Source organism: Lagopus leucura, unplaced genomic scaffold, assembly GCF_019238085.1.
Source record: "Lagopus leucura isolate 7727_CA_CO unplaced genomic scaffold, USGS_WTPT01 Super-Scaffold_100157, whole genome shotgun sequence".
Taxonomy (NCBI): Eukaryota; Metazoa; Chordata; class Aves; order Galliformes; family Phasianidae; genus Lagopus; species Lagopus leucura.
This window is the reverse complement of record NW_024962334.1, coordinates 46,967,088-46,993,174: the sequence shown is the minus strand read 5'-3', so window position 1 is coordinate 46,993,174 and position 26,087 is coordinate 46,967,088. Positions and strand designations below refer to the sequence as shown.

The 26,087-nt window shown below is 51.4% G+C and overlaps 1 protein-coding gene across 1 annotated transcript; it reads right to left on the bottom strand.

Moving 5' to 3' along the window:
• On the bottom strand, nucleotides 1–26,087 carry CCM2 (CCM2 scaffold protein). The gene is made up of 10 exons (XM_042888698.1): nucleotides 25,865–26,087; nucleotides 9,587–9,760; nucleotides 8,852–8,935; nucleotides 8,146–8,329; nucleotides 6,977–7,113; nucleotides 6,165–6,300; nucleotides 5,480–5,537; nucleotides 4,728–4,866; nucleotides 4,052–4,190; nucleotides 1–2,650 (listed from the first exon to the last, which is right to left on the bottom strand). The coding sequence occupies exons 1-10, from the start codon at nucleotides 25,892–25,894 to the stop codon at nucleotides 2,370–2,372; spliced, it is 1,362 nt and encodes a 453-aa protein (XP_042744632.1). The 5' UTR covers nucleotides 25,895–26,087; the 3' UTR covers nucleotides 1–2,369.

The window sequence follows — 26,087 nt, the reverse complement described above, 5'->3', positions numbered from 1 at the left end:
GCCAGGTGCAGAGTTATATTTACCTGTAACAAATACTCCATACAGAAAGCATACATACAAAACACCCCCGGGGCGTCCCCGGCTCCCCCTGCGGTGCTCGGGGTCTTGGGCAGCACGGGGGCTTGTCGTGGTGGGGAGCAGCAGTGGGGTTTTTTGGGGAAGCACTCAGTCACCTCAACAGAGTTCTGACAAACAGTTATCTCCAGAACTAAATCACATTTCCCAGTGAAGTATAAAAAAATACCATGAGCTGCTACAGCTTCTGCTAAATGCATCTCTGTACACAAACTTTTCAAAAATAGGGTTTTTCTTTTCCAGATTTCCTTAAGCTGTCAGTGACTCAAGGGTCAGTTTGTGTCATTGGTGATGTTTTCTTCTTTATAAATCTGCATGTGTGTAAGAAGGCACTGAGGACTCAGCATAGCCAGGGCTCTGGAGCAGTGCTCCCAAGCTCAGTGGGAGCTCAATGCCTGTTACTCCTGACTTGTGAGTTTTGGGGTTGTTTTTTTTTATTATTATTTTTTTCACTTTTTCTAACCCTGCTGGTGCAGGGGCTGCAGCTCTCCTGCTCTCCTGCTTGTGGTCCAGCTGTTGACAGAGCAGCCTCAATGGCAAAGGGAAGAGTTGTGTTTTTTTTTTTTTTTTTATGGCTGTGATTTGCAGTGTGGAGCTGCCTTAAAAGGAAGTGCCCCATAGCAGGACACAAGTGTGCACCTTTTAAAGATGAAGCACTGAGCTGTGGGGTCATTGGGGCTGCAATCCTGGACCGCTGTGCCTGCAGGAGCAGGGTAAGAAGTAGCCCAAGGGGCAGAGCTGAGAGAGGGGAGAGGATGTAGGGATGAAGGCTTGGCTCTGGGCTCTGTCCCAGCTGCAAAGGGAGCGTGGCAGGATGGCATCAAAGCAGTGGATCCACAGCAGGATGGCAGAGAACTGCATCTGGTTAATGAGGGAGCAGCCTGGCACTGGGATGATGGTGGCAAGCTTCTGCATGGGGCTGCAGAGGATAAGCAACATTAAAGGGCAGTGGGAGCTCTGGGATGTGTTACTGCAGTGGAAGCAATGCAGCAGGACAAAGCACAGAGGAATGTGCTGGAGGGGCTGAATTCCCCTGCAAAGTGCTGAGCAAGTGTCTGGGCTTGGGTCCTGCAGAGGCCAGCCAGCTCCAAGCAAGGGCAGGGGGGTACCTCTGTGTCCTTGTGCTATATACACCAGAGCCTCCCCTGCTCCTCACTGCCTTTGGTCCTTCTTCCATCCTAGCACCTTCACAGGAGGTGCTGGAGCTGCTTTGGGCAAGGGCTTGAGGGGGTACAATGCTGAGCACAGCAGTGCTCCTGAGCATGAATCAAAACAGGGACAGGCCTTTCCTAAAGGGGTTGCAGCCTGTGCTTCCCCTCGTAGCCACAGAAGTGTGCAAAGAAAGGAAAGCTCCAGCTCTGCTCCCTGCCCAGCACAGTTTGCCCAAGCCTGTGCTCTCTTCCTGCTGCTTGTGTTTTTGCACTGACTGTGCTTGCTCCTACCCCAGCTCCTGTGCACCCAGCAAGCAGAGCTGCATGCCCGTGGGTTCTGCCAGCACCTCCCTTTAAGCAGGATTGCTTCCTGGGCAAGGGATACAGATTAAAAAAATAAGTGTGTATTTATAACTGCGTGTAAAATATTTACAATATGTACACCGTGTGCTGGAGACCCCACTGTGTTTGTCCAGGAGCAGCTCTCACCTCCATGGGTGTGTGATAATGTCCTTTGGGACCTCAGGAGCCAGCAGAGGCTCTGTGCTACCTCCCACCACTGTGAACATGGGGCAGGTGCTGCCTCCTTCCTGCCACTGCTGGAGCGAAGGCAAGGAGCGGGCAGATGGGGTTTGTAATCCAGGTTCCCTGCAGGACAGAAGCAAAAGCACAAAATCTGGGAGCCCAGCTGAGAGCATGCTGCAGGAGGATGGAGGGGAGGGAGGGAAGCAGAGCACCTGCAGGTCTGGCTGCGAAATGCTGTGCCAACTGCAAGGCTAGGCTTAAATAATTCACATTGTGGTAAACTTCATTCAAAAGAGGGGAGGAGGAGAGCAGTTACAAGAAGGACACCATGTGCAAAACTGTAAACCAGGGAGGGAGGGAGGGCTGTAGGCAACCTGCCTCCACACAGGGCTCTCCCAGCCTCGCTCCCTGCGCGCTGATGGGACCAGGGAAGGCTGGAGGATGGGCTCCTACCCGGCTCCTCCTTTGCAGCGTGCCTGCAGCAACGCACACCTTCACAGTAAGAGGGCACAGACAGCTGCTGGCGCAGACGGGAGAGTAACTACATCCTTCTCCACCCTGAAAACCTCTTTGGAAACGAGGGTCTGTTGGGCAGGTGCTGCCAAAGCCTGCCGGCTCTCAGGAGGAGTCGCGGTCCATGCTGCAGCCCAGCGCCTCGATGTCGTTGCTGATGTGTGAGATCATGCGGTCCCACTCGTCCTCCTCCGAGGGCACAGACTGCTCATCCGAGCTGCCGGCCGCGCCGTTGCCGTTGGTGGTGGAGTTGGAGGTGGTGCTCAGCGTCCGCCTGTACCTCCCAAAGCTGTCTGTGATGATGCCGCGGCCGTCCTTCACTCCGATGGTTTCCAGGAAGTTCTCAAAATGTTGGCTGTCTTTCTCAGGAATGAAGGGCCGTAGGCCTTTCCCAGGGAAGAAAACACAAGGAGGGAAACATCAGCTGCAGCGTTTCACATGGGTAGGGTTTGCTGGAGGAGCTCTGAGCGGCGCTTTTGGGGCCGCCGGTGCTCCCATCTCATGGCTGCCCCGAGAGAGGCAGATGTGTACGGGCCAAGGATGATTCCTGGGGGCTGCAGTGGGATTTCCCAGCTCCAAAGGATCGTTTGTGACTTCATCGCTGAGCATATTGCTGGGCTTTGCTCATCTCGTTAGTGTAACAGCATCAGCATGAGATTAAGGCCCCTGACAGAGGGCATGCAGAGCATTTGGGGGCCATCTGTCCCCATCTCTGCACCCTGCTGCGGGGCCGGCGTCACGAGCTGGGTGCTGTCACCATGGGGGCACAGCATGGGGTTGTGGAGTGAGTGGCTGCAGTGCAGCTCTGTCTCAGGCAGCTTCTGGGTGTGCTGCTGACTCTCCTCACCTCTCCCACCCCCACCTTTAGGATCACAGTGATCCCCACCACCAAGGAAACTTGCACGACCTCTGGCAGGGGCTGCAGGAGGGAGTTAGAGCTCTGTGATTTTTAAGCTCCCATCCAACTTAAGCCATTCTATGATTCTTTACAGGAAAGCCAAGTCCAAGCTGCTTTTCAGCAGTGTGGTCAATATAAAATCAGCCTCCCAGCACAGGGGTCGTGTTGTGCGTTGGCTTTGGTAATGGTGACATGAAAAGCAAGCAGGCTGTGTGCACAGGGATGAAAGAAAATGCTTTTGTGCTGGTGCAGATGCCTGACTACACTTCTGTGTGCCCAAGACAAAGGGAGTGGAGGCCATGCTGCCCCCCCTCCCTGTGCTGTTGAGTCACTCTGGCTGCTTTCAGCAGCTCTCCATCTAAATGAGAGCAAAAAAAAGGCACTGCACGCAGAAGCACCAGGCATCTGTGAGCGAGAGCTGGGGCAGGGCCCTGAGCTCAGCCCCAAGGTTCCTTTGCTCCCTGCTATTAATGCTGTTTCAGATTATCAGAGCCAAAATCAAAGCAAGGAGCTTGAGTTGAGGGACTCTGAGAGCCTCTGAGGCAGTTGGCCTCCTTTTAGTGCAGGGAAAGGAAATGGTCCTGCCTGCCTCCCACATAATGGTGTCAGCACGTGCCTGCTGGCACTGTGCTTGGTGCACACCTTCCCTCCATGACTGTAAGGTCACGCTGTGAGAGCACAGGTCCTCAAGGCATCCTCAACAAGCTGAACACCCAAACTGTACTGTGTTGAACTTGGCCAGGACCCAGCTCCAGGGACACAGGAACATTGAGTGCTACCACTAAGCCACCAAACCAAGGTGTTTTAGGAGCCGAGGAGCTCATCTGGAAACCAGAAGACAACTAGCAGCGGGCACAAGCAAAGCCAGACACAAAGGGAAGACACTCACCCAAGAGCAGGAACTTCCTACTGTCCCCATAGAGCTGCTTCAAGTTGATGCAGAACTCGTGTATCGAGGCTCCGTTGCGATATTCGTGCAACAGCATTGCAAACTGCTGGATCTCTTGGGAAGAGAGCTTTGTTCGTAGCTGAGGACACAAGCACACCACAAATGGTGCTGATTTTCTTGGAGCACTCTTTCAGCTCTGATGAGATGGGAGGGAGAAGAGAGCGTGGGAAGCCTGGGAACGGGGTTTGCTTCTATTCTGATGGGAGTCACTGAGCTGCGGCGACGAACCCGGCAGGATGGGATGGTGCAAACTGCTCTGAGCTGTCAGCTGTCCAGCTTTTGAACTAAGAAAAGCTGTGAGCACGCTGCAGAAGTGCAGCTCATGAAGTGATGGACATGGGAACCCTGTGTCCCACCACAGTGAGAGGGGACAATCGAGTGCAGGTGCTTTAGCATGAGAAAGATGAGAGCCTGCACTGGTCTCCAGGCCTGGAAGGATGATGTGTTCCTATACCAGCATGGACAAAATCATATTACCTGCAGGGCCCAGGCAATGCTGGAGCAAACAGGGAGGAGCTCAGACGATGCCAAGGGCACAAATGTGCTCCCATGAGCACCAAAATGAAAACCCTCCCACTCTTTCCCATGGGCAGACGCTGCCTTGAGGGCACCCTACCGTCATCATGTAGTCCTGGAGCAGCTCTGTGGCTGTAGTGCTCAGCTCGCTCTCGCTGATGGTTTTGATGTGTGGAGATTGTTGTGTCAAGAAGGAAGAGGGAGAGTTGTCACCTGCATCCAAAGTTTCTGGAAAGGAACTGAAACACAAATGGTTTGTGAGCTACCCAGAGCTCCTTAGGCACCTCGTGTTGAGCACAGCATGGGAGAACCTGGGGGAGCAGTCATGCACAGCACAGAGGGGTTGTCTCTGTGATCTGCTCAATAGAGAGCCCTACAGGGGAAGAGATCTCCCCCAGTTGCTTTCTCATTTCAGACCAATGGGGAAAGAGGTCCCCAAAGAGACCATATTCATAGTGTTCCATTTGAAATTCTGATCCTCAACACGGAACAACCGGTTTGGGTGTCAGGTTTTCAGCCCACAAACGCTGCTGCCATTTTCAGTGGTCACTGATCCAGGAGGAAGAACCGTGACAAAGCAGACAAAACAGCTCTGCTCTGCACACACGACCTTCCCCAGAAAACTGCAGTAACAGAACACTATGGCCAAGGATGCTGAGGAGGCAGGACCAGAGTCCTGCACAGAGACAGCAAAAATGCTATCAAATGTTCCAGCCTGGGTGATCAGAAACTTTCCAACTTGTGGACTGCAGCACTTCCTGCTTTTGGGCTGACAGACAGCAGGGCTGCATAAATGAGGCAGTGCCCCCAGTGCTGAGCTATCATGTTTCACCACGTTCACTTTCCACTTACACGGTGCTTGCTTCTGTTTCGTATGATTCTTTAACATCCACTTTTGTAGAAGAGTCATCTGCAAGAGAGACATTCATGATGTGGTGGTGCTAGTGAGGTAAAAGCTTGGTGCTTTTCCCAGCCACTGATTTGTGATGGGGACACACTGATGGTGTTGGAGGGGAACAGTGCTGTGCCAGGCTGGTTACAGGTAGACCCAGCAGAGATGCAGAACTGCAGTAGCACAAGGCACAGCTTTATTAACTACCTCCACCCAACAAGAAAAGGACACACCAAGGCTGATGCCTTCTGGCTTCATATAGCCTGGAGACACCTCCAGGCAGGAGACAGCCCTCGTGCCACTCTATCCCCTAAGCAATTAAAAGAAAGGGACTTACTACAGAATCACAGAATGGTTTTGGTTGGAAGGGACCTCAAGGATCACGAATCTCCAACCCCCCTGCCACAGGCAGGGCCACCAGCCTCCCCATTTAATACCAGACCAGGCTGCCCAGGGCCCCATCCACCCTGGCCTTGAACACCTCCAGGGATGGGGCATCCACAGTTTAATTCTCAACATAGAGGTGACCCTGCAGGAGGGGAAGTGCCAGGCTGGCTGGCTGTTTGAAGAGAGGCAACAGACATTGGTGAGGATGGGAAGGACTTGCAGAGGGGGGCAGAGCAAGCAGAGAGGGCAGGGACTTACCACTGTGCAGGGACATGTGCCGTGTCGGCGTGGACGCACCATCAAATATTGCTCTATCTAAGAAGTCTATTGTGGACTCAGTGTAAACAATCTGGAAGACTTGGCTGAGAAGTGAGCACAGCTCCTCCGCAGTCACCTGAGAAGGGAGCAAGATGCGGTGGTGAGAGAATGCAGCAGGTCTTCTCTTAGCTCCTACCATGTCCCCAGAGGTTTGCCTTGGTGCTAGGCACGTGTGACTTCTCATCACCATTCCATGATGCCCACAAGCACTCCAGCTCTATTCCACCAACCAGTTTGAGGCCATAGGTGATCAGAAGCTCCATCACCTGAACAATCACCTCACAGCTATTAGATAACATCCACACCTTGTGCTGATGCTCTGCCCTATTCTCCTGCTGTCTGGGACTGTGGCTACATGACCTACATCCCAAATAGGTGCAGTTGCTCTGAGGAACAGCACAGAAAATGCAGCTGAAAAGGAGTGCAAAACCTCAGCCTTGAGGCAAAAGGTTTCTGCTGGAGAAGCACACAGGCCAGATCAAAATCTCTGGGTTTGGGTGCTGGATAAAACAAATTTCCAGGTCAGCATCACAAAAATGCCCCAGCTAGCACAACCTATTGTGGGATAGATTCAGTTGTGTTCATAGATTTCCTGCTGCCAGAGAAAGCTCCAGGCAGCAGGCACCACAAACAAAGGAAAAGCATCTTCTGATAGCATCTGTGTCTGCAATCCCATTCCCAGTGCAATTCCAGAGTGACCCTGGAGACAACCACACCATGGAACAATGTGAACTGAGTGGTTTGAGCCTTACTTTGTTCTCTGTAGCCAGCACCACCAAGCAGCAAGCTTCCACGGGTACCACACCACTCTCTGACAGCGAGCCCGAGGTGAGAGCTTTGGAGCTCTCAGCACTGAGACTCTGGCTTGGGGAGATCCCAGGGTCCTGAGCTGAGAAACACAGAAATCATCACAGAAAGGCCAAGGCAGTAAGCAAACAATCAGTCCTTGCAAGCCAGACTGTCTTCCGAGCAGCTCACAACCAGTGTGCACAGAGCTGCTTTTGTACCTGCCCAGCAGAGGACTGGCCACATCAGGCTGACATGGTGACGTGCTATTGCCCCTCTATGGGCTGAGCACAGAGGTTTCTGTGCAGTGAAAACACAAATTACAGAAAAGCTTTAGGGAGGTTCTGCACACCAGTCTGGTCTCTAACCCTGCAGGGACAGCAAATCCTACAGAACAGGGGAGCACAGGATCCCACAGCCAGCAGAAAACACTCCAGAGGAGCAGGCATGTAGGAGATCCACCTGAGATAGAGAGATGCATGTGTTCAAAGCATTTGAATGAAGAACCTGTAATTTAAAGCAGGTTCCTGACATCTCCATGAATTGCTGGCTTATTTTCCATGGCTCAGTCAGCCTCAGGAACCCAACAGCAGAATTACAGCCTTGTAAGTCAGTTATTCATTCATTCTCTAGACTGTCCTTTGCTGTCACAGGGTTTGTAATCCAGTAAGTCTCTGTCATTACATCTTTTAAGTAGCTCAGCCTTCCCCAAACACTTCAGTCCCAAACCATGCAGGTTTAATAAAGATAAAACTGCTGGGGACAGATTCCCAGGCCCTTCTCAGTGCAGACTGGACATTAGGAAAATATTCTGCACTAGAGAGTGGTGGGCAGGGAACAGGCTCCCCAGGGGACCAAGCTGCCAGAGCTCCAGAAACATTTGGATGCCACTGTCAGACACAGGGTTTGGCACTGTGTGGAGTCAGGAGTTGGCTTCAGTGATCCTCGTGGGTCCCTTTCAACTCAGGACATTCTGTGATTCCATGATTACAAGACCCACAGCAAGCACTGTTGTCCTGCCCTGCTGGCTCGCAGAACTACTGCTCAGACTCACAGTCAGTGAGAGCAGAGCTTCTTTTCTCATTCCCACAACCCTACAACCAACACCTGGGTGCCCGTGTCAGCCCCAGTCTACCTGTTTTCAGCACAACCAGATGAGCAGAGTCATCTCGAATGTAGGACACGGATGCAATGTCATGGATGGGGACCCTGAGGATGAGATCTTCTCCATCCCTCCACACCAGCTTGATGTTGTAGGCAGACAGACTGATCACAGCATCGTGCTCTTGGGTCAGCTGCCCCGGAAGCTGATGTGCTCTCTGCAACAAATGCATTTCCATTAAAAAACTGAATTGTTTTCCCTTTGGTGAACTGTCCCCTATCTGGATGGAGGTCCTTCACCTTTCCCCTCATCTATCTGCAGGACTTGTTTGCTGGGCCTTCCTGCTAACAGTAAAATCCCATAGCCTTCTGCCAACTCTTGAGGACAAAGGGGTGGCAAAGTCCATAATCCCAGACGAAGCTGGCTTCACACAAAGCTATTCCAGATCCCCAAACCTTCCTACAACCTGGAGGAGGGAGATGCCCCTTCTTTCTCCAGTCGCCCCACAATTCTCTCTGAATCCCACGCCTCCTTGCCCAGCTCCAGCGGTGCGTGGCTGCAATTTTTTGTCCAAGGCTTCCCACACTTGTAACCTAGGGAAAGAGGGCCCCAGTCAGACTGGGACTCACCCTCAGAGAAGCCCCACAGGCCTTAGAATCATGCTGCGTGCATTTGTTTGAGCTGATAATGACAGGAACTAGAGCAGCTCGTTAGCAGCCTTCTGCAGGGCTGAGCTTACCTTCGCGTTATCTATCAGATGCAGTATTTCAGTGCGGCTGGAAGGATTCAGGTACCCTGGGACAGATGTGAGTTGGCCTAAATACTGCAAAAGAACAAAAGAACAAAATGTCATCATATCTCATCCGCACACCAAACGAGCCCCCGGAACCCTAGGAAAGTAGACTTCAACTCAATGCAAAGGGCACTGCCAAATGCCTGATGTACAGCCCCCATATAAGCTGCTAGATAGCACCCATACATTTGAAAGATCTCTTGTGCTTTTAAGTAATCTTGATGCTTAATAGCTACATGGATCCACTCCTTCCTGTAGCTGCAGGGAGCTCACACACAGATGATCTCTCTCTCCCTTCAGCCCCTGCAGTTAGCAGCAAGCATTCGTTTCCTTTGGGTTTGACCCCTGAGATCAGAGGGAGCATCTTCTCTGTGGACTGCAACACCCAATATTTCACAGGAGCTACAAAAAAAAGATGCGATCAGCCCAGAGGCCAGGAAGGAAAAAAGGCAATTTCTGCATTTCAGCAGTGAGAAAGCCACCCCAAAACCCTCTGAAAGTGCAGAGGAAAGCAACGTGGCAGCGCGCTGAGGTTCTGCACCTCAGAACTCTGCACCAAAGGCAGAAGAAGCTACAGCATCACAAGGGGATAAAGAAAGTGAAAGAGCCGTGCTGGGGGAAATGCAGCCAGCCATGGGGTCTGCAAGAGGGGAGCTCGGGTGTCAGGCAGGTAGACAGTACCTTCACTTCCTTCTCGATGTAGTCATTCAGCAGGATGTCTGGCTCAACACGGTCAGGCAGTGACACCACGACGGTATGGAGAGGTCGTCTCTCCGTCACCTTCTCCTGGGCCTTTTTATCTCGTCCTTTTTCACCCTTCAGGAAGACTCGCTTGAAAGGGGACACGATTCCAGGCTGCGGGGAGAAAAGGAGACAGCGGGGTGTTAGGGTGAAGGGTTCCTGCATCAAATTACAGCAAACGAGCAGTTGGGCTGTGCCATGGACTCCCAAAGCCTCTGACACTGCATGGCACTGGTGTTGGAAAGGGACAGCAGAGACAGCAGCTCTGCAGTGCCCAGAAACAGAAAGACCAGAGCATTTCTGCTCACACTGCTGTATGAACCCAAACCAGCCCAGAGTTGGACTGGGTCAGGTTTTAGAGCTACGAATTGCACTGTCTTCTGGTAGCCAGCAACAGCACACAAGCAAACAAGTAATCTTATGAGACTGGGATTGGGTGATGCTTGCTTTCCATCCATCTCCCCATCAAGGGTTTCTTGGGCAATGCTTACGAGGTCTTTGTGTGAAGAGGTACCATAAATGAGATGCTGGAGTTGGCTCAGATCTGGAATAAGAGCAAAGCCAGATGTGCTGGCAGATTCTGTAAGCAATGCTTGGGTTTCAGGAGCTCACCCTGCCCACACCTGAGTCCCTCCAGAACCTGCAAGACCCTCCAGATTCAGGCTGAACGTGTTGCAGGGGCAGGGGAACACCCAGGAGCATGAGGACAGACTCACAGACACCAGCCTTTACGGTCCCAAACCATTCAGAGGTCCTTTTGGAAGAGCTGGAGCTGATTTGCAGCCAAGAGCTGGCATTTCAGAGCTGCTGCTCACCCAGCATGCTGCATGGCTTCCCATAGGGGGAGCATCACCACCGCCACTTTGGGAAATGCTCTGAGCTGGGAAATCCTACAAACCTGGGAGGCAGCAGGGCTGAGCTGGGGCATGGGAGATGAGTGGATCTATGGTCTGCAAAGGAAGATGCTTTAAAAGTGAGTTCATTAAACATAAAGAGACCTTAACAAAAACTACAAACTTTGGCAACTTGAGAGAGCAATAGAGATGAAAGAGCAAAGCACCACGAAGAACTGCTGCAGAGCCTTCGTCGAAACCCACAGCTTGGTCTCACTGAGCTGTTTTTCTAAGTTTAGACAAGCAGAATGAGCTCTACAGGAACAAGTAAGATCAAAGTGAGACCTAAATAACTTGAAGCCATTATGCTAGGAGCAGAGGAAAGCTCCTGGTTGAGGAGTATTTACCAGGCTGCACCAGGCACCGCAAGGACGTCAGGGACAGCCCAGCCCTGCAACACTTCCCTTTGAGCAGGGCGTGCCAGAGAGACAAAAATAGAGGAGTTAGTAGGGCAAATGGGACTGCAGACAGCTTGATGGTACTGTGCCTCGCCTGGTGCTGCAGCTGTGCCTGCAGATAACACAGCAGTATGGTTACACTGGGCTCTGAGCAAGGAATGCCATCTTCCTGTGCCACAACACCCAGCTGGCTCCTGCCAAAGGGATGGGACACAGGTAACAGAAGAAATCCCCAAACAAGAAGCTCCCATGCAACAGGGAGAGACGGGGCTTGGCTACTGGAGCCCAATGGGCAGCAATGGGTTTCCTCAGCCCTCTTGCTGGGGTAGTAGCACAGAAAGAAACCCCACACCACGCTAAAAGAGCTCAATATGAGGGCATCCAACCCTGAACTCAGCTGCCATCCTGTAAGGATCTCATTACAACAGTAACTTTCAGGAACTGGAGTGATGGCAAAACGAGCCAGCAGAACTGGGACTGTTACCACCCGACCCACGTTAAGCGCACGGATCCAACGCAAAGAAATTCCCACCACCCAATCGCAGCCCCCTGCACGGGGAAGCTCCCAAGCCCTACAGGAGATCCAAAACCTCCTCAAAGTGGGAAACAGCCCAGATGTTGCTGTCCAAGACCGGAGGTGTGATGGAGTGTGGCACAACACGGAACAACCACGGCGTCTCGGAGCCATTTACCCAACACCTACCTCACTCTCCATGGAGCGCCCGGCTCCGGAGGAGATGCACAGGGGCTGCTGCTTCCCAAAAACTTGTCCTGGCTGAGATGGGATGCCCCACTGGTCCCAGGGACCCCAAGCCCCGTGCTCTGTGCTGAAACACCGGCAAACCTATGTGTGCTCATTCGCCTGGCCGCTCGCGTCCCGGAAGTACGATAACCACAGCTTCCTTCTGTCACACGCTGCAACAGCCAAAACATGCTGCCATTGGTGAAAGCAAGTGTTAAAACAGGGGGAAAAAAAGGAGAAGTGGTGAAGAGGAGGCATCTGTACGTCTGTGGGGGCTCAACTGGTTTGCAGGGCAGAACTGGGCTGCTTATGGGGCCGATGCTCAGGCACCCCGTGGGTGGGTTCCCACACCCATGGAACCAAAGGGGTTTGTGTGCCAGGAGGTGATGCTCCCAAGCTTTGCCTGTTTTCATACAACTTCATACTCTGAGCTCTGTCTCCATCTGCGAGCCCAAAAGGTGCATTGCTTTATCAGGGTGTGCATTTCCAGCCCTTACATTTGCAAAAAGAAGGCTGCTGGCTCCTTGAAAATGAGGTTACGAGCTGCTCCCAGAGAGCACGTTGGGAAGGAGAGGAGCATGCAGTGAGCCTGGCTTCAAGCAGGGCCCAGAGCAGTGACAAAAACAAGTCCCTAATTTTGCAGAGAGAGAATCAATTAAAGTGCTACACTGGGTGATTTCCCCAGAGAGAACCACACGGAGCAGAGGTAGGAAGGAGGTCGGGTGGGGATGCACTCCTCAGAGATCCTTAAAATCAATGCAATCAAAGTCAGCTTGCTTTCTTCCTTCTTTAGCCCCAAATTGCAACTCCAGTGCCGTAGCTGAGTTCTGTTTACATTTCTTTAGAGAACCCACTCAATGCATGCTCACCTACACTTGGGGCCAACTGGAAGACAGTGAGGAATGGGGGACACGAGCACTTTGCAGAGCATCCCCAAGTCCCACGGGGTCTGGGGGGCAGGGATGCTCCCAGACCCTCCTCAGGTTCTGCAGACCTTGTGGAAGAGTTTGCCTTGGCTCTTGCCAAAATAAACCATTTAGGAAAAAAGGACTCATGGATCCAGGGCATCCTATACTTTATTGGGTGTCCCGCTGGCACGTTTACGCTGGTGGGACTCAAGAGGTACATTAAGGAGATAGAACCAGGCATGCAAATTTAGGAAGAGCTCACTGGTGGGCACTGAACAACTCAGAGCTTCTTGGTAAGCACAGCTGCACCCCCTTGAGGTTATGATACCTGACACTGCACAGTGCTGAAGCTGGAGGCCTTTCTGATCCCCCTCTGCTTCAGCAGGGCCATCCAGAACACAGTGCCCAGCCTTACACCCAGGTGGGACTGAAGACCTCCAACAAGGAGACCCCACGGCCTCTGGGCCCTCATGCAGGGCACCGGCACAGCACAGGGATGCTTCCTGCTGGGCAGGGTGAGCTTCAGTTTGTGCCCAGTGCCTGGAGAAATGGAGATTCAGGGGGATCCCACCCATGGCCATAAACCCCTGCAGGGACTGAGGTGGACAGAGCCAGGCTCTGCTCAGTTGTGCCCAGGGTCAGGGCACTGGGCTGGGGATTAAGGTGGTTGTAGTAGAGTGCTTGCTCGGCCCCAGTACAGAGATTGAGGCTGCTTTCACCAGCCTGGCTCTTTGTTTCCATCCAAAACTCACTGAGGCTCTGAACAGCCCCTTTAAACATGTTCAGTTTTTTGAGCTGAACACAAAGGAGAAAAAGCATCCCTCCTATTAGCAGCAGAAACAGCTTCTTAATCCACTTGAGTGGATTATCTCCAACGCAGAGCAGTAACAGCTAATTCTCCCACAGCACATCTGCACAGGGATTAAGGGAGCTGACAGCACACCAGGCTGGGCAGCAGATCTGAGCAGGTCAGAAACCAGCCCCAAACCCAGCAATGGTGCCAGGGATCACTTCAGTCAGGCCAAAAATGTGATGAGGCAACAGCAGAGCATGGAAACCAAACCAAGCCCAAAAGGTCTCTCAGTCACTCTGTGGTTGGAAATGACCAAAGAACTACAGCAGCACAGGTGGAGTGACAAGAAGTCACTCAAAGCTGCGTGTGGGACTGAGAGCAAAAACCACCCATTAAACGTGCTTGGTGTAAGTGCTTTCCTCTCTATGCTTCTTCCTTATGAACCTGGTTTGAAACAGTGCAGCAGCAAGATCAACACCCAGCTTGGCACAATTAAATCCTGCAGCCAAACTGGAGATATGTATGTGTATACATCAGTGGTCTATACATAAATATAAAATACTAGGATGCTGAAATGCTAACCTGAACCATTATTAATGTGCCTTCTTGAAGCTGAGGTTCAGCCTTCCATCAGCAAGCACTACAGAAAGGATCTGAGCAGTGCTTGGGGTTGTGGTGCCAGGCATGGAGCTGCAAATGAATCAAGTGAAGCTGCAGGCAGGCAGCCAAGGCTGGGAGCAGAAAGGCAGCATGTGCAGCTCTGGCCTCTGCCAGTCCTCTGTTTGAGGAATCAGACATGCAAGCCATTCCCCATTGGGCTCTGAGAGAAGATTGAAGCCAAACATACAACAGCTGCGCCTACACACAGTGCATGGTTGCAAAGCATCCTCTGCCTGCCCTGAGCTGGCCCCTGCCAGGGGTGGAGAACATCAGAAACCAGATCTGGGCTTCCCCATTGGCAAACTGGGCTGGAAAAGTCAGGACTGGGGAGAGGAAAGATGCAGGAGCAATGGAGGCAGTGATGCTGGGCTTAGCATCTGTTTCATGCAGCTTCTCCAGCATAAGGAAGAGAATTCGCTGTAGGCTGATGTGGCTGCTTCCCAGTTCCATTGGTCACCCAGCCCCTCCTGGTCACCATAAATCCCATCTAAAGCTTCTGGAGGGGATCTCATTGCCCTGCTCAGCCATTTCTGCTGGGCTCCAGGGAATCTGCTGTCATTTCCTTGGGGCTGGGAGGCCTGGGATAGAGACTGGACCAGCTGCAGCATCACCAGCACAGCAAGTAAGGAAAACAAAAATAAAATAAATAAATAAATAAATAAATAATTCCTAGCTCAGCCAGAAACACTGTATTCAGTTTCAAGGTGTTCCTCCAAACGACAGCATGATTAAATTTAAGTAATGCAGAAACACGGCTCCCTTGAAAACAGAGAGCTAGTGCCCACGTCAGCCTGAAGAAAAAATAAACAATGAAAAAGCTTGAGCCTAACACATCAGTCACACAAAAGCACTCACACAACAAGGCACAGCGCTGTGTTTTCCTTTGGGACTGCCGTGCCAGCCAGGCCTCCAGCCTCATAGACAGGACTTTCCTTTAAGGCAGGAGGAAAGGAATTTTCCCTGCTATTTTTAGCAGAGCCTTGTTCCTCCTCCCAAAGATTCCACCAGGCCTCCTCCTCCCACTGCTTCCACCTCCCTGAGTGCATCCCAGTGAGGCTCATCCATGCTGTTGGCTCACTGCAGGAACACACAGGCTTCCCTCAGTGCAGCTCTGACCCTCCAAGCAAGCAGCCTTGCGCCCAACATTCCAAAGGCAGCAATACAAGCTCTGAGTGAATTTGCTTCTCTGAAAAGCAGCAGTGCTACCTAAGCCAGATTTCAGCTCTTGCTGTCCCACAGTGCAGCAGGAGCAGCTCATAGCTCTGATCTTGTGAAATATCAGCTCCTGGATTTGGGTTATCTGTAGCTGCCTCCTTCCCCACTTCACAAGCCCAGATGGGACTGGGCAGATGTACGGGCTCATCCCTTGCCCACACAGCTTACCTTTGCATTCAGTGAACCTGGAACACATTGATGCTGGAGGGATCAGGGTGGGAAACAGCCTTCCCCATCACCAGCACCTCCAGCACGTGGCCTGCTGGGTCTCCACACGTTGTGAACCTTCCATCTACATCCTTCAGCAACATTCATGATGGAGGGAAATGCAGTGAGATTGGTTTGTATGCAGCCATTCAGGAATGGCTTGGAGCACACTTTCAGAGCTACTTTATTATAGTTCCACAGATTCCATGGGGTTCTGCTAATACTCAGAGATCAAAAAGGTTCCTGAGAAACCGCTGGAGTGCTTGAGACTAGGAAAAGCAGACTTCTAAGAACTAGGAAGTGCTGAAGCTGCCTGGCCACAAGCAAGCCCACTAATTTCCTCACAAAACTGTATTTTCTATTGCTGTGCTTTCTATTCCAGCAGCTTGGCTGGCTCCAGGGCAGATCCTGATGATGTTTATCTTTGTCCCATCTCCCAAGGAAGAGTAACACACAGGTGAGAAAAGGAGGAGGAGGGTTCACCTCCCCCAATCTCCTTCCACCTCCCCAGGTTTTAGCTGCACGTTAACACAGGACCTTGTTTTAGCAGTAGGTAACCTCAGCTCCTGCATGCCCTCCTCAGGAACCACACAGCTACTTAGGTTGAAAAAGGATTTCAAAAGTCATCAGATCCAACCGTGGCTAGATACAGGTGGACACAAGCATGAGATTCATTGGAAGAGAGACATCTGACAGCAGAGCTGCCGTGGAAGAGTCACACATTGCATGGCTGCATGCAATACCAGGAACACACAGCTCTTCCTCAGGGCAACCAGAGGAAGCCTGAACACAGAGCAGAAAGCATTTGGGAACACCAAACCCCCCAAGTCCAGAGACACAGGAGTTGGGAAGGAAAGGATGCAGCCACAAGAACATCCTTGATGACACCTTGCAGAAAATTGCTCTTGTCCACTGCATGCAAAGCAAGGAAAGGTGAAACACCCAGACCTGCAACAGTGCAGGTCTTAGCAGGGAACCTCAGGTTGCTCTGAGCACCTTGAGCTAATCATAGGTGCCCCTGTTCACCACAGGGGGGGTTGGACTAGATGGACTTTAAAAGTCCCTTTCAAATCCAATGATTCGATGAACCAATGCAAATGCGTGCTGGCTGACAGGCTTTTATGTGGGCTAGCAGGTGAAGATCTGAGGAACCTTCTGGCAGCAAGAAATAAGCTCTGGCTTGGTGTAGCACATCCTCTGGGACTCCAGTATTTTGGGAGAGTCACCAAACCCCACGCATTAAAACACGTTTGCAGCTTCGAGCATTTCTTTTCCTCTTTGTGCACAGACTGCAGTGCTGGGGGCACTAAGGATCACCTTCTCCTTTCTCTTAAAGCACACAACAGTGATGCCAGCTCCTCCAGAACTCCTAGAAGAGGAGCCCTCTGCCAGCCTCTGCAGTGGGACACACGCATGGAGCAATGCCAGATCTGCAGCTGGATGCGTGGCAGCTCTTGAGCTCCTCATGGGAACCCTGATGCTCCTGATGTACAGCACAATTAAAGGCTAGGAATTGATGCCTGCATTCTTCCAGCAGCCACCCCAGGGTCATTATTTTGGCCAGCTTGTTTGAGAAAAAGCTCTCCAGATCACTAGTCAGGATAGCTGTCCCTTCAGCCCCACAAAAGACTGGGAGGAATGTGTTCTACAATTTGATTTTGCATCACTACTTAGGAAGTTCTCACTGAGTTATTTAGGACACCCAAAAACCACCTTCTTCCAAAAGCCATCTCCCCCTGAGCACACAGACCTTAGCCAGCTGTTTTCCATAAGCTGAGCCACCAGGGAAACACTGCCACTACTGTCACTGAACACTGGTCCTGTGCAGTTCCTGCAAGGAACATCTCCCACAGTGACATCCTGGGAGCAGAGGGCAGACCTGCTCCAGCTTCAAGTGCAGCTCTAGCTTTATTTAAAGCCTCCCAGAAGCTGCTTTAAGGACATTCAAACCCACACGGCCAGGCTTGCCTGTATTAGACCATTGAGACAGGCTGCATCCCTCTCAGCAGCAAGCATCAAGAAGCCCTCAGCTGCAGGCAGGCACCACAGCCACTCCACAGTCATGTCGAGACACTCTGGGGCTCCATCACCTTGCAAGAGGGCTTGGCAAATCCACGTATCATGGTTCAAGTTCTTCCTCCTCCTGCTAATACGTAGCAGACCCTTCTGCTATGCTGAACACTCAGGGAGGCAGAGCCCACCAACACGTCAAGCTGCTGCCTTGTAAGATTAACCACTTCTTGCACACCATCAATTTTTAGGTGACATGAGATGAGCCAACATGCTGTCCTGATATCATGGGCACCACCCAGATCACCTGCATCTTCATGCTGGCTACCTGTACACTAAGAAGCAGAGGCAGTAAACACTTTTTTCTGTACCAGGTGATCTGTGCCCTATGCATGTGCTCTATTGATATTAATAATGCTGCTGCAGAGCCAGCGAGACCACAGCTGTTGATTCCTGCAAGAAAAGGATGTGGAGTCCTGATGTTCCCACCCAAGAGCAACATGAGTAATCAGAGCTGGAAAACACTCCCAAGGAGAGGTCGCAGGAAGCGTGCTTTAAAAAACAAAGCCCAAGATCTGCCCTAACAGCAGGGCCCCTGCATCCCTGGAAGCAGCACCTGGGAGAAAGGGCTCAGTGCCACGTGTGGGTGTGAGCAGGGATGGATTTAATCACCTACCTCTTGCCACCCAGAGCTGTTGCTGCTCTGCTCCCTGAGGAAGGTGGGGGGACAGCAGCTCCACAGAAACACAGCTCTGCAGCTTGTTGGTCGGTGGGCACGATGGCTGCATCCCACAGCTGCAGCTCATGTGAGCTCAGCCACACTGCAGATGTTTTCCACATTCCCTGTCTCTCATTCAAGCTGCTCTTCTAAGAGGGTTTACAGTGTATGACACTCAGGAGAAATTAAAGCAGGAAAGGTGGCTATTTCCTCTTCTCATTACAGAAGTATTTCACTGACCCAGTAAGAAGTGACAAAACAAAGGCAGGGAAACCCTGAAGTTCACTTTGCCTCTTGCTTGCCCTTTGTAGCACAAAGCAAACTTTTTGTGTGTGCTTCTGGTAGGTAAATACAACAGTTTTATGCAACTTACACACACATAGAGCTCTTCTGAAGGTCCAGGCTTCCTAACTGTTCCCTGTATTCTCACCTAGCCTCAGCCACTCAATAAGCACAGAGAAATGCAGCTGGCACAAGTACCTGGAGCTTCTTGCTTTCAGCATGACTCCACATTGACCCAGGTTAGGAAGCAGAGTGAGCACACTGGGAGCCTCAGTGCTTAAGGACAAATGGACAGCCTCAGAATGGACCCAGGATTGCTCAGCTCTCTCTAGAAGGCACAGCAATACTGAAATGATAACAACTGTCTGGAGGCAGGCTTTGCAACCCCAGGCAAAATGAAGCACATGTCTGAGCTGGCCAAGGCCTGAAGGCTGCTTTAGCCACAGCTCAGCCTGATTTCTGACATCTGCTACAAGCCAACCAGGAATATTTATTTACTCCAAGTTCTGCCAAGGGGTGGAGAAAGCAGCAATTTAAGAAGCTTTTAACCACAGATATTTCTGCCCAGAGGAATTCAATTGCAGAGGGAAAATAAGATCTCTCATTACATACAGTTTGCAAATGGGTCAGCTGGGCTTTGACCTTTGTGCTCAGTGTACTCTGGTTTCTGCCATTATCTTGGCAGTTCCATTGGTTTCCATAAATCCATTTGTTTCCTTGTGCTTGCTGCCAAAGCTCACTTATTTCAGGCCATTTCCACAAGCTCTCTGCACTGAATATAGTCTGACCCACCTGCCAAGGCCTTGAGTTCAGTGCATTGCTATGGGTCAGATGCACAGCCCTCCTGTTTCATCCAGCTCAGCCACCAGAAATAAGGGCTACATCAAAGAAACCACACAAATTCTCTTCCTCCATCCACTCACAGTAAGGCTGCAGCATAATTCAACCTACATTTCATCCCCACATCTTGCATTACCTGCCCTAACCTTGGACACAGGGTTAGAGCTGACATGCTGACTATCCTGATCAGTTTTGGGCCCCTTGCTACAAGATGCTGAGGCCCTGGAGTGTGTTCAGAGACTGGCAACAGAGCTGATGAGAGGTCTGGAGCACAGATGTGATGAGGAGGGGCTGAAGGAGCTGGGGTTGTTCAGTCTGGAGAAGAGGAGACTGAAGGGAGACCTCAGTGCTCTCTACAACTACCTAAAGACTGTAGTGAGGTGGGTGTTGGCCCCTTCTCCCATGTAACTAGCAACAGGACAAGAGGGAATGGCCCCAAGTTGCACAAGGGGAGGTTCAGGTTGGACATTAGGAAATACTTTTCTCCAGAAGAGTGGTCAGGCACTGCAGTGGGCTGCCCAAGGAGGTGATGGAATCACCAACTCTGGAGGTGTTCAATGAACATTTAGATGTGGTACTGAGGAACATGGCTTGGTGGGAACTATAGGTGATAGGTGGATTGTTGGACTGGATGATCTCAGAGGTCTGTTCCAACCTTGGTGATTCCATGATTCTAAGAAGGAGAGCAACTCAACGCTGTCCTCCCTTGCAGAAGCGAGCTGCTCATCAAGCAAAGCGCAGCATCCAATTCTCCTTCCTTTTCTCAGCAGGGCAGCTACAAGGTTTCTGTGCCACCTGTACATCTCAAGAGCTCCTCTCGCTCCCCTGAGGCTTCTGGTCTTGATCCTATTTCTGGCAGACACCATTTAGCAGCTCCAAAGCTTCGCCAGACTTTTGGAGGGGGTTTGCCAAGCTTCCCGTTCTGTGCCCAACATGCTCTCAGGCTGTCATCACCTCTCTGTCAGTGCCAGGCTGCTCACAGACATCTGCAGCCTGGGGCTTCCCACTGGTGGTCCCAGCCAACTCTGAGCATGAGGAATACACACACAATAATCACATAATGAAAGTCCTGAGACATGGGAGACCAGGATCTGCATTATGAGGCTTTGTCATAAGAATGGAAGTGGAATAAAGTCATTCAAAACCTAAAAGGAGCTTTACAATCTGACATGGATGTGCAGATCAGTTCCAAATGCTTTAACCTGCTCACCTTTGCCAGGCATATGGAGGATGGCTCCCAGTACCTTGGTCACAGCAAGCTCTTGAGATGCTTCTAAAGAGCACCTCATCCCAACCATAACTTCAGTTACAACTGCATGCATCATACAACCACCACAGCTACCTGTTCACCACAGACCAGGATAACCCACCCAGCAAGAGCAACTGGCAGCACCAGAACAGTTCTCAGCCGTGCATGAAAGCAGCAAGCAGACTTTTGCTTCTAGCAAAGGCTTGCTGAAACCTGATTCTGGAGGGCTTGCCGCTGTGGCAGCTCTCCAGGCAGTCTGCCTTCCAAGGACCAAGCATTTCCTGCTGTATTTTTATCATGTTGTGTGGGCTGAGCTGCAGGTTCCTTTGTGGCACTGGGTAGGGAATACATACACTGGTACAGACAGCAATTTCTGCACACTACAGCAATGCCTGTTCAGCATCTGCCAAGAGATACAGCTCCACACCCCAAAGCACAGCTCTGGAGCCAGTGCTCAACTCTGGGGTTTTGCACTGCATGTTGTAGTTGTGACTCCAGGGGTCCCAAGCAAACCTGGGGGCTTCCTCATCATATCCCTGCAGATGCAGCAGCTGTTCAAGTCCATGGAGTCCTCCAGTCTCATCAGAACCATCCTGTACCACACTTCATGTGGCTTCACCAGCACAGAGCCAGATGTTTCAGAGGGACAAAACACAGAGACCTGCTTTATGGATGTTACACAGGAGACAGGATGAGAACCAGTGTTCCAGATTGCTCTATAAAACAAAGAGGAATGAGGTAAGGGATGGCTCATGCTTTTTTTCCTGGGACTGGAAACCAGAATACAATGCTTCCATAGTGGAAAGTTTAGCTGAGTGCAAGTTGCCTTTTCAGAAGTTGGTACAATAGCCTCAACTATTTGTGAGCTCTGTATTCTGTGACTTTGTCTGCCAGCCTTCACCAGACAACAAAGCAAGAATTTACCAAATTATACGGTGGTTATTTTGCACAGAGCAAAGCCCACAACAGTGAAAACTATTCCAAAGCAGGCAGTGCAAGCCCAGAGAAAATGTGCACTGCATGAAGCACTGCTGCAGGGTGTGCCCTTCCCCACGTCTCAGCAGCAAAGCAGCACTGGTGCCCACTGATACCCTCCTTGAGGCAGGGTCTGCTTCCCAAACATTCACCACCCTGCTGCTCACACTAACAACAGCAGGATGCACCCTGCCAGAGCTGGGGTGCCATGTCTTGCTCCTATTTCCACAGATCCCCTCATCCCCACCATCTGTACGTGACACCCCAAGGCTGCCACCTGTCCTGGCTAAGCTGGTCTGCCCCATGATTGACATCCAAGTGACTGCCCTCAGCCACAGCTGCTCTTCATACCCAACCAGCACCAGAGGAACGGGAGAGAGATCCTGCAGAGCCAGACCTGGCCAGAATCTGAAAGTCCATCTTTGTGCTGGTACAGAACCCAGGAGCCCACACACAGGCCTGTTCTGCCCTTATCCTCTGGAAGGAGGACGCAGATGAGGCAGCATTTACTAAACACACCACACATACTGGTAGAAATGAGGACAAGGACAAAGCAGCTCTGGCTGCAGCAGTGCTGGAGCAGGGCAGAAGCAGCACACAAAAACACTGAGTGCTTCCTCCTGCCTATTTCCATCCAGGAAGACACGAGGTTTCTTGGTATCACCACCCTGATGCCATCTTTTGGGGATGGCATTGCTGGAAGATGCTGAGGACAAGGGCTACCACAGGTGCATAGCTCAGACCAATACTCTCCCTGCAGCCAAGTAAGCAGCTGGGGCTGGAGGAGCACCAAAAATCCTTTGGTTTAGACAAGCTGTGGATCTTGAGATTCTGGCAGCCCTATTTCAGGGATCTGCACTGCATGTGAGGTACCTGAGCAGTGCTGGAAGGTCACCTGCTGCACACAGCAAACCAGCCCCACTCTCACACCCTACCATTCCTCAGCTTCCCACTCTTTCTAGCTACCTGTCCTTGCTTTCACCCCACATTTCCCCGCTTCAAGCCTTAAGCCAGGACACACACACCTTCACTCAGCCTCTGCTCCTCCTATTATCAAAGATCTTGATTGTCTTCCACAAAAAGAGGCTCCCATTCCATTCTAGCAAACAGGATGAGGTCAAAAGCAGCCAAGAACAGATTTACTCACCATTGAGCTTTTGGATGCAGGCAGAGATTCTGAGCAAGATTAAGGAAATGCTGATTTGCACTTGGGGTTTTCCCAAGCTTCAGCTGATACAGCCAGCACCAATGTTTGAATCCACAGCTAGGTTTAGCAGGACAGCAGTGAAGTCAAGCAGTTCTCAAAGAGCCACACCAGGCTCCTTTGGTTGTTCTCACCTACAAGACTGAACTGTCAGCAAGGGAAGGTGAGAAGACAGGGCATGTGCTTTAAGCCTGCCATGGGACCAGGCACGACCCTCACAAGCAGCACATCAAGCACCACTAACAGGGACACACCAAGAGCAGAGCAGCTTGCCGTGCAGAGGTGGGAGAGGAGGTACATACTATTCATACCCTCAGTGCAACCTCCTGCACGAGATACAAAGCACCCAAGGAGAAAGCATGTCAAGCAGCTGAAGCCTGAGCTCTCACAAAGCATCCCAGCCCATCCAGCAAACTGCACAATGCCCTTGGAAGGGCTGGGGATCAGATGGTGGCTGCTGCAGTGGTCTTGGAACAGAAAAAAGAGTAATTGGTGACAGAGCTAGCCTGCAGGAATGCTCTCCATATGGTTTGCTGCAGCTGGAAATGCACACCCAGGGTAAGCCCTCCATGCTCAAAACCACACAGAGCCCAAGAAGCGGTGTGCTTCCATTAGTGTGAAAATTCCAATGGAGCTAAAAAAAAAAATATAAATGATCTAGTATCACTGAAGTGGCCTGCATAATCTCACAGTGAAGTCATGGAGCAGCCACCCCACAGCCACAGACTCCCAGACAGGAATGCTGCCTTCTGAAAGCACTGCTTCCAGCACAAACACTGCATGCTCAAGACATGCAAGCAACCATCCTGTAGCTCCTTACCCAGCAGAACCCTGTCTTGTACCAGAAACTCTGGAGAGATGGGGCCTCCATCCCAGCCCCTTTGTATTTTTTATATTAGGGCAGGGAGCTCATACTGCAGCATCCAATGCTAACAAGAACCAGCCCCCTTACTTTTGGCAGACATTTTCCAATGATCTGCATGAGAAGGAATTGCCAACATCCTGAACACAAACCAGTATTGAAAGGCACAAAGAATTCAGCTCCATGGATCAGCTCTACAAGCAGATCTGGCAACTGACAAAGCAGCCCCACACAACAGATCAACTCATCCCAGAAACAGGGGAAGCAAGCAGACACCAAAGACCTGGGGTTTACTGGAGCCAGTGAAGTCAGAAAGATTACACTAACATCTGATACACGAGTATTTGTAAGATTTATAGAGTTCCAATTTCAGCCAAGACCTCATCTGTGTAAGCCTGCTCCTCCCCAGAGTGGGATTTTCTTTCTAATCCTGACCAAAACCGTCCTAATTCTACTTATTAATAGGGCTAAAGAAACTCATTTGCTGTGCTTCAACCCAGAAGGTCACTGGCTGGGGGCCAGCCACCTGCATCCTAGGAAGATCCACGTTGTATGTAAAGCATGGGGAAGAGCTTTCCCTAAAGCTCCTGGGGCTGGGAACCACAGAGGCACAGTGAATGAACACAGCCAAATTAGCTATCTTCAACAGCAACCCAAGCTCAGAAAAGCTGCAGGGATATGGAAAATCAGTGCTGAGAGGATTGCAGCCATACCCTGGCTTCAGCCCTGAAGTGAAGCCACAGATGCTTGAATCTGGGGACCAAATCTGCAACGTGCCAGACCTCTGCACACATCTGTTAACCAGAGACATGCTTTGGCACTGAGCTGCTTTCACAGTGCTTCAGCACACTCCTTGAGCATTAGGATCACTGATGGCACTGTGATGCCAGCACCATGTCCAGTTTGATGTCACCAGTATGAGACTGGGATGTGCTGGGACAGGGACTGGGTTGTGAAGGTGACAAGAGAGTGGGGCAGCTGGCACAAGAGGGGAGACTGGGAGAGGGGGAGCAGGTCAGCCACAAGAAGGTTCAGTGGGATTATACCAGCCTGTATACAAGTGGTGACAGAGAGAAGAACCCAGCCCTTTCTCAGTGGTGCACAAACCAAACCACAGCAAATTCCACCCAAATACTTTGTATAGAGCGAGGTTAAACAGACTGCAGGATCTGGACTGGATGGACTCCAAAGCTCCCTTCCAACCCCTAGAGTTCTCCAGACCCATTGGGAGTCTGTCCCAGCATTCTGCTCCGCTGACCCTGGAGAATCCACTTTTCCACAGGAGCCAGCTGCCTCCTCACTCCCTATAGTGAGGCAGACAGGAAAAGCTCCCTCTCAGCAGATCTGACAGCTCTGTCTTCCCAGAAGCTGTCCTTCCCTTTGCCCAGGCTATACCTACACCGTAATTCCTCCTTCAGCTCCCCCCAGCTCCAGATGACAGCAGACAGTACAGCAGAGCTCTCCCCCCAGTCACAGTGGGGCACACACACACTTAGAGAACATAATTTTTCACTGTAGAATGTAAAGCTGATTTATCTTTTGCAAAATAACAGAAGCCTAGCATGCAGTGGAGATAAGAACTTCTTCCAGAAGGGATCACTCCTCACAGGGTATTCCAGCCAAGCACCATCCTTACAGCTCATTCCTACATTATAGCTGAAGTTGCTTTGCAATCATTTACACCCTTGAGAGCGAGAGTTCTTAGAGCAGAAAAGGATTTCTGAGCAAGGAAACATTGTGTACTGAGCATCACCCACACCACTGATCCCATCACACTGCACACAGCTCATAGGCATCACAGCCTTTACAAAGCCCTCCAGGGAGGACCAGGAGCCATGTTTCCTTCCCTGCACAGGGCACTGAGCACAACCCTTCTTATTTAACCAGAGATTAAGCACTATGGGTAAACCATAACAGGCCCCAACTCCTGCAGCATCCCACAGCCTCCAGCTGGAAGCTCTGCTGCCACCTCCCGAGGCCCCACTTACTGCAGCATCCCCAGCTGAGACAGCACCAAAAATAGTGCATTCCCCCACACTTATGTCACCAGAACCGCAGGAAAGATTCATCCTTCACACAGAGGCTCAGGCTTTGTTTCCCCTACATAAACAACGCAATAAAACGGGCCTGAGCAGCAAGGAAAGAAACACAAACGTAAATCGATGAGATGGAGCAGCGCTTCCACCTCACAACGACGACACGAAAGGCCCAAAGGAGCGGCCCAGCCGCCTGTGCAGGCCGCACCCCCAGCCCCGCTCTCACCTTTTTGCCTTTCTTGCTCTCCTCCTCCATGGCTCCGGGAGCAGCGGCTGCAACGGCGGCCCCGGCCCCCTCCGGGGCATCCCCGCAGCGGCCCTGGGGCGGCGGGGTAAGGCTGTGCGGGGCCGGGAGGAGGCAGAGCAGCCCCGGGAGGCGGTCGGATGCCGGGCCGCCTCAGCTCCGCCGACCACTTTTCAATCCTGCCGCCATCTTGGGCGGCGGCTTC

Excerpts from the sequence above, each read along its gene's own strand:
- CCM2 (XM_042888698.1), bottom strand. The coding sequence starts at position 25,894 with ATGGAGGAGGAGAGCAAGAAAGGCAAAAAG. Across the intron at positions 7,114-8,145 it reads TCTGGTTGTGCTGAAAACAG|CTCAGGACCCTGGGATCTCC; the intron begins GTAGACTGGGGC and ends TGTGTTTCTCAG. Across the intron at positions 4,867-5,479 it reads GAAACAGAAGCAAGCACCGT|TTCCTTTCCAGAAACTTTGG; the intron begins GTAAGTGGAAAG and ends TTTGTGTTTCAG.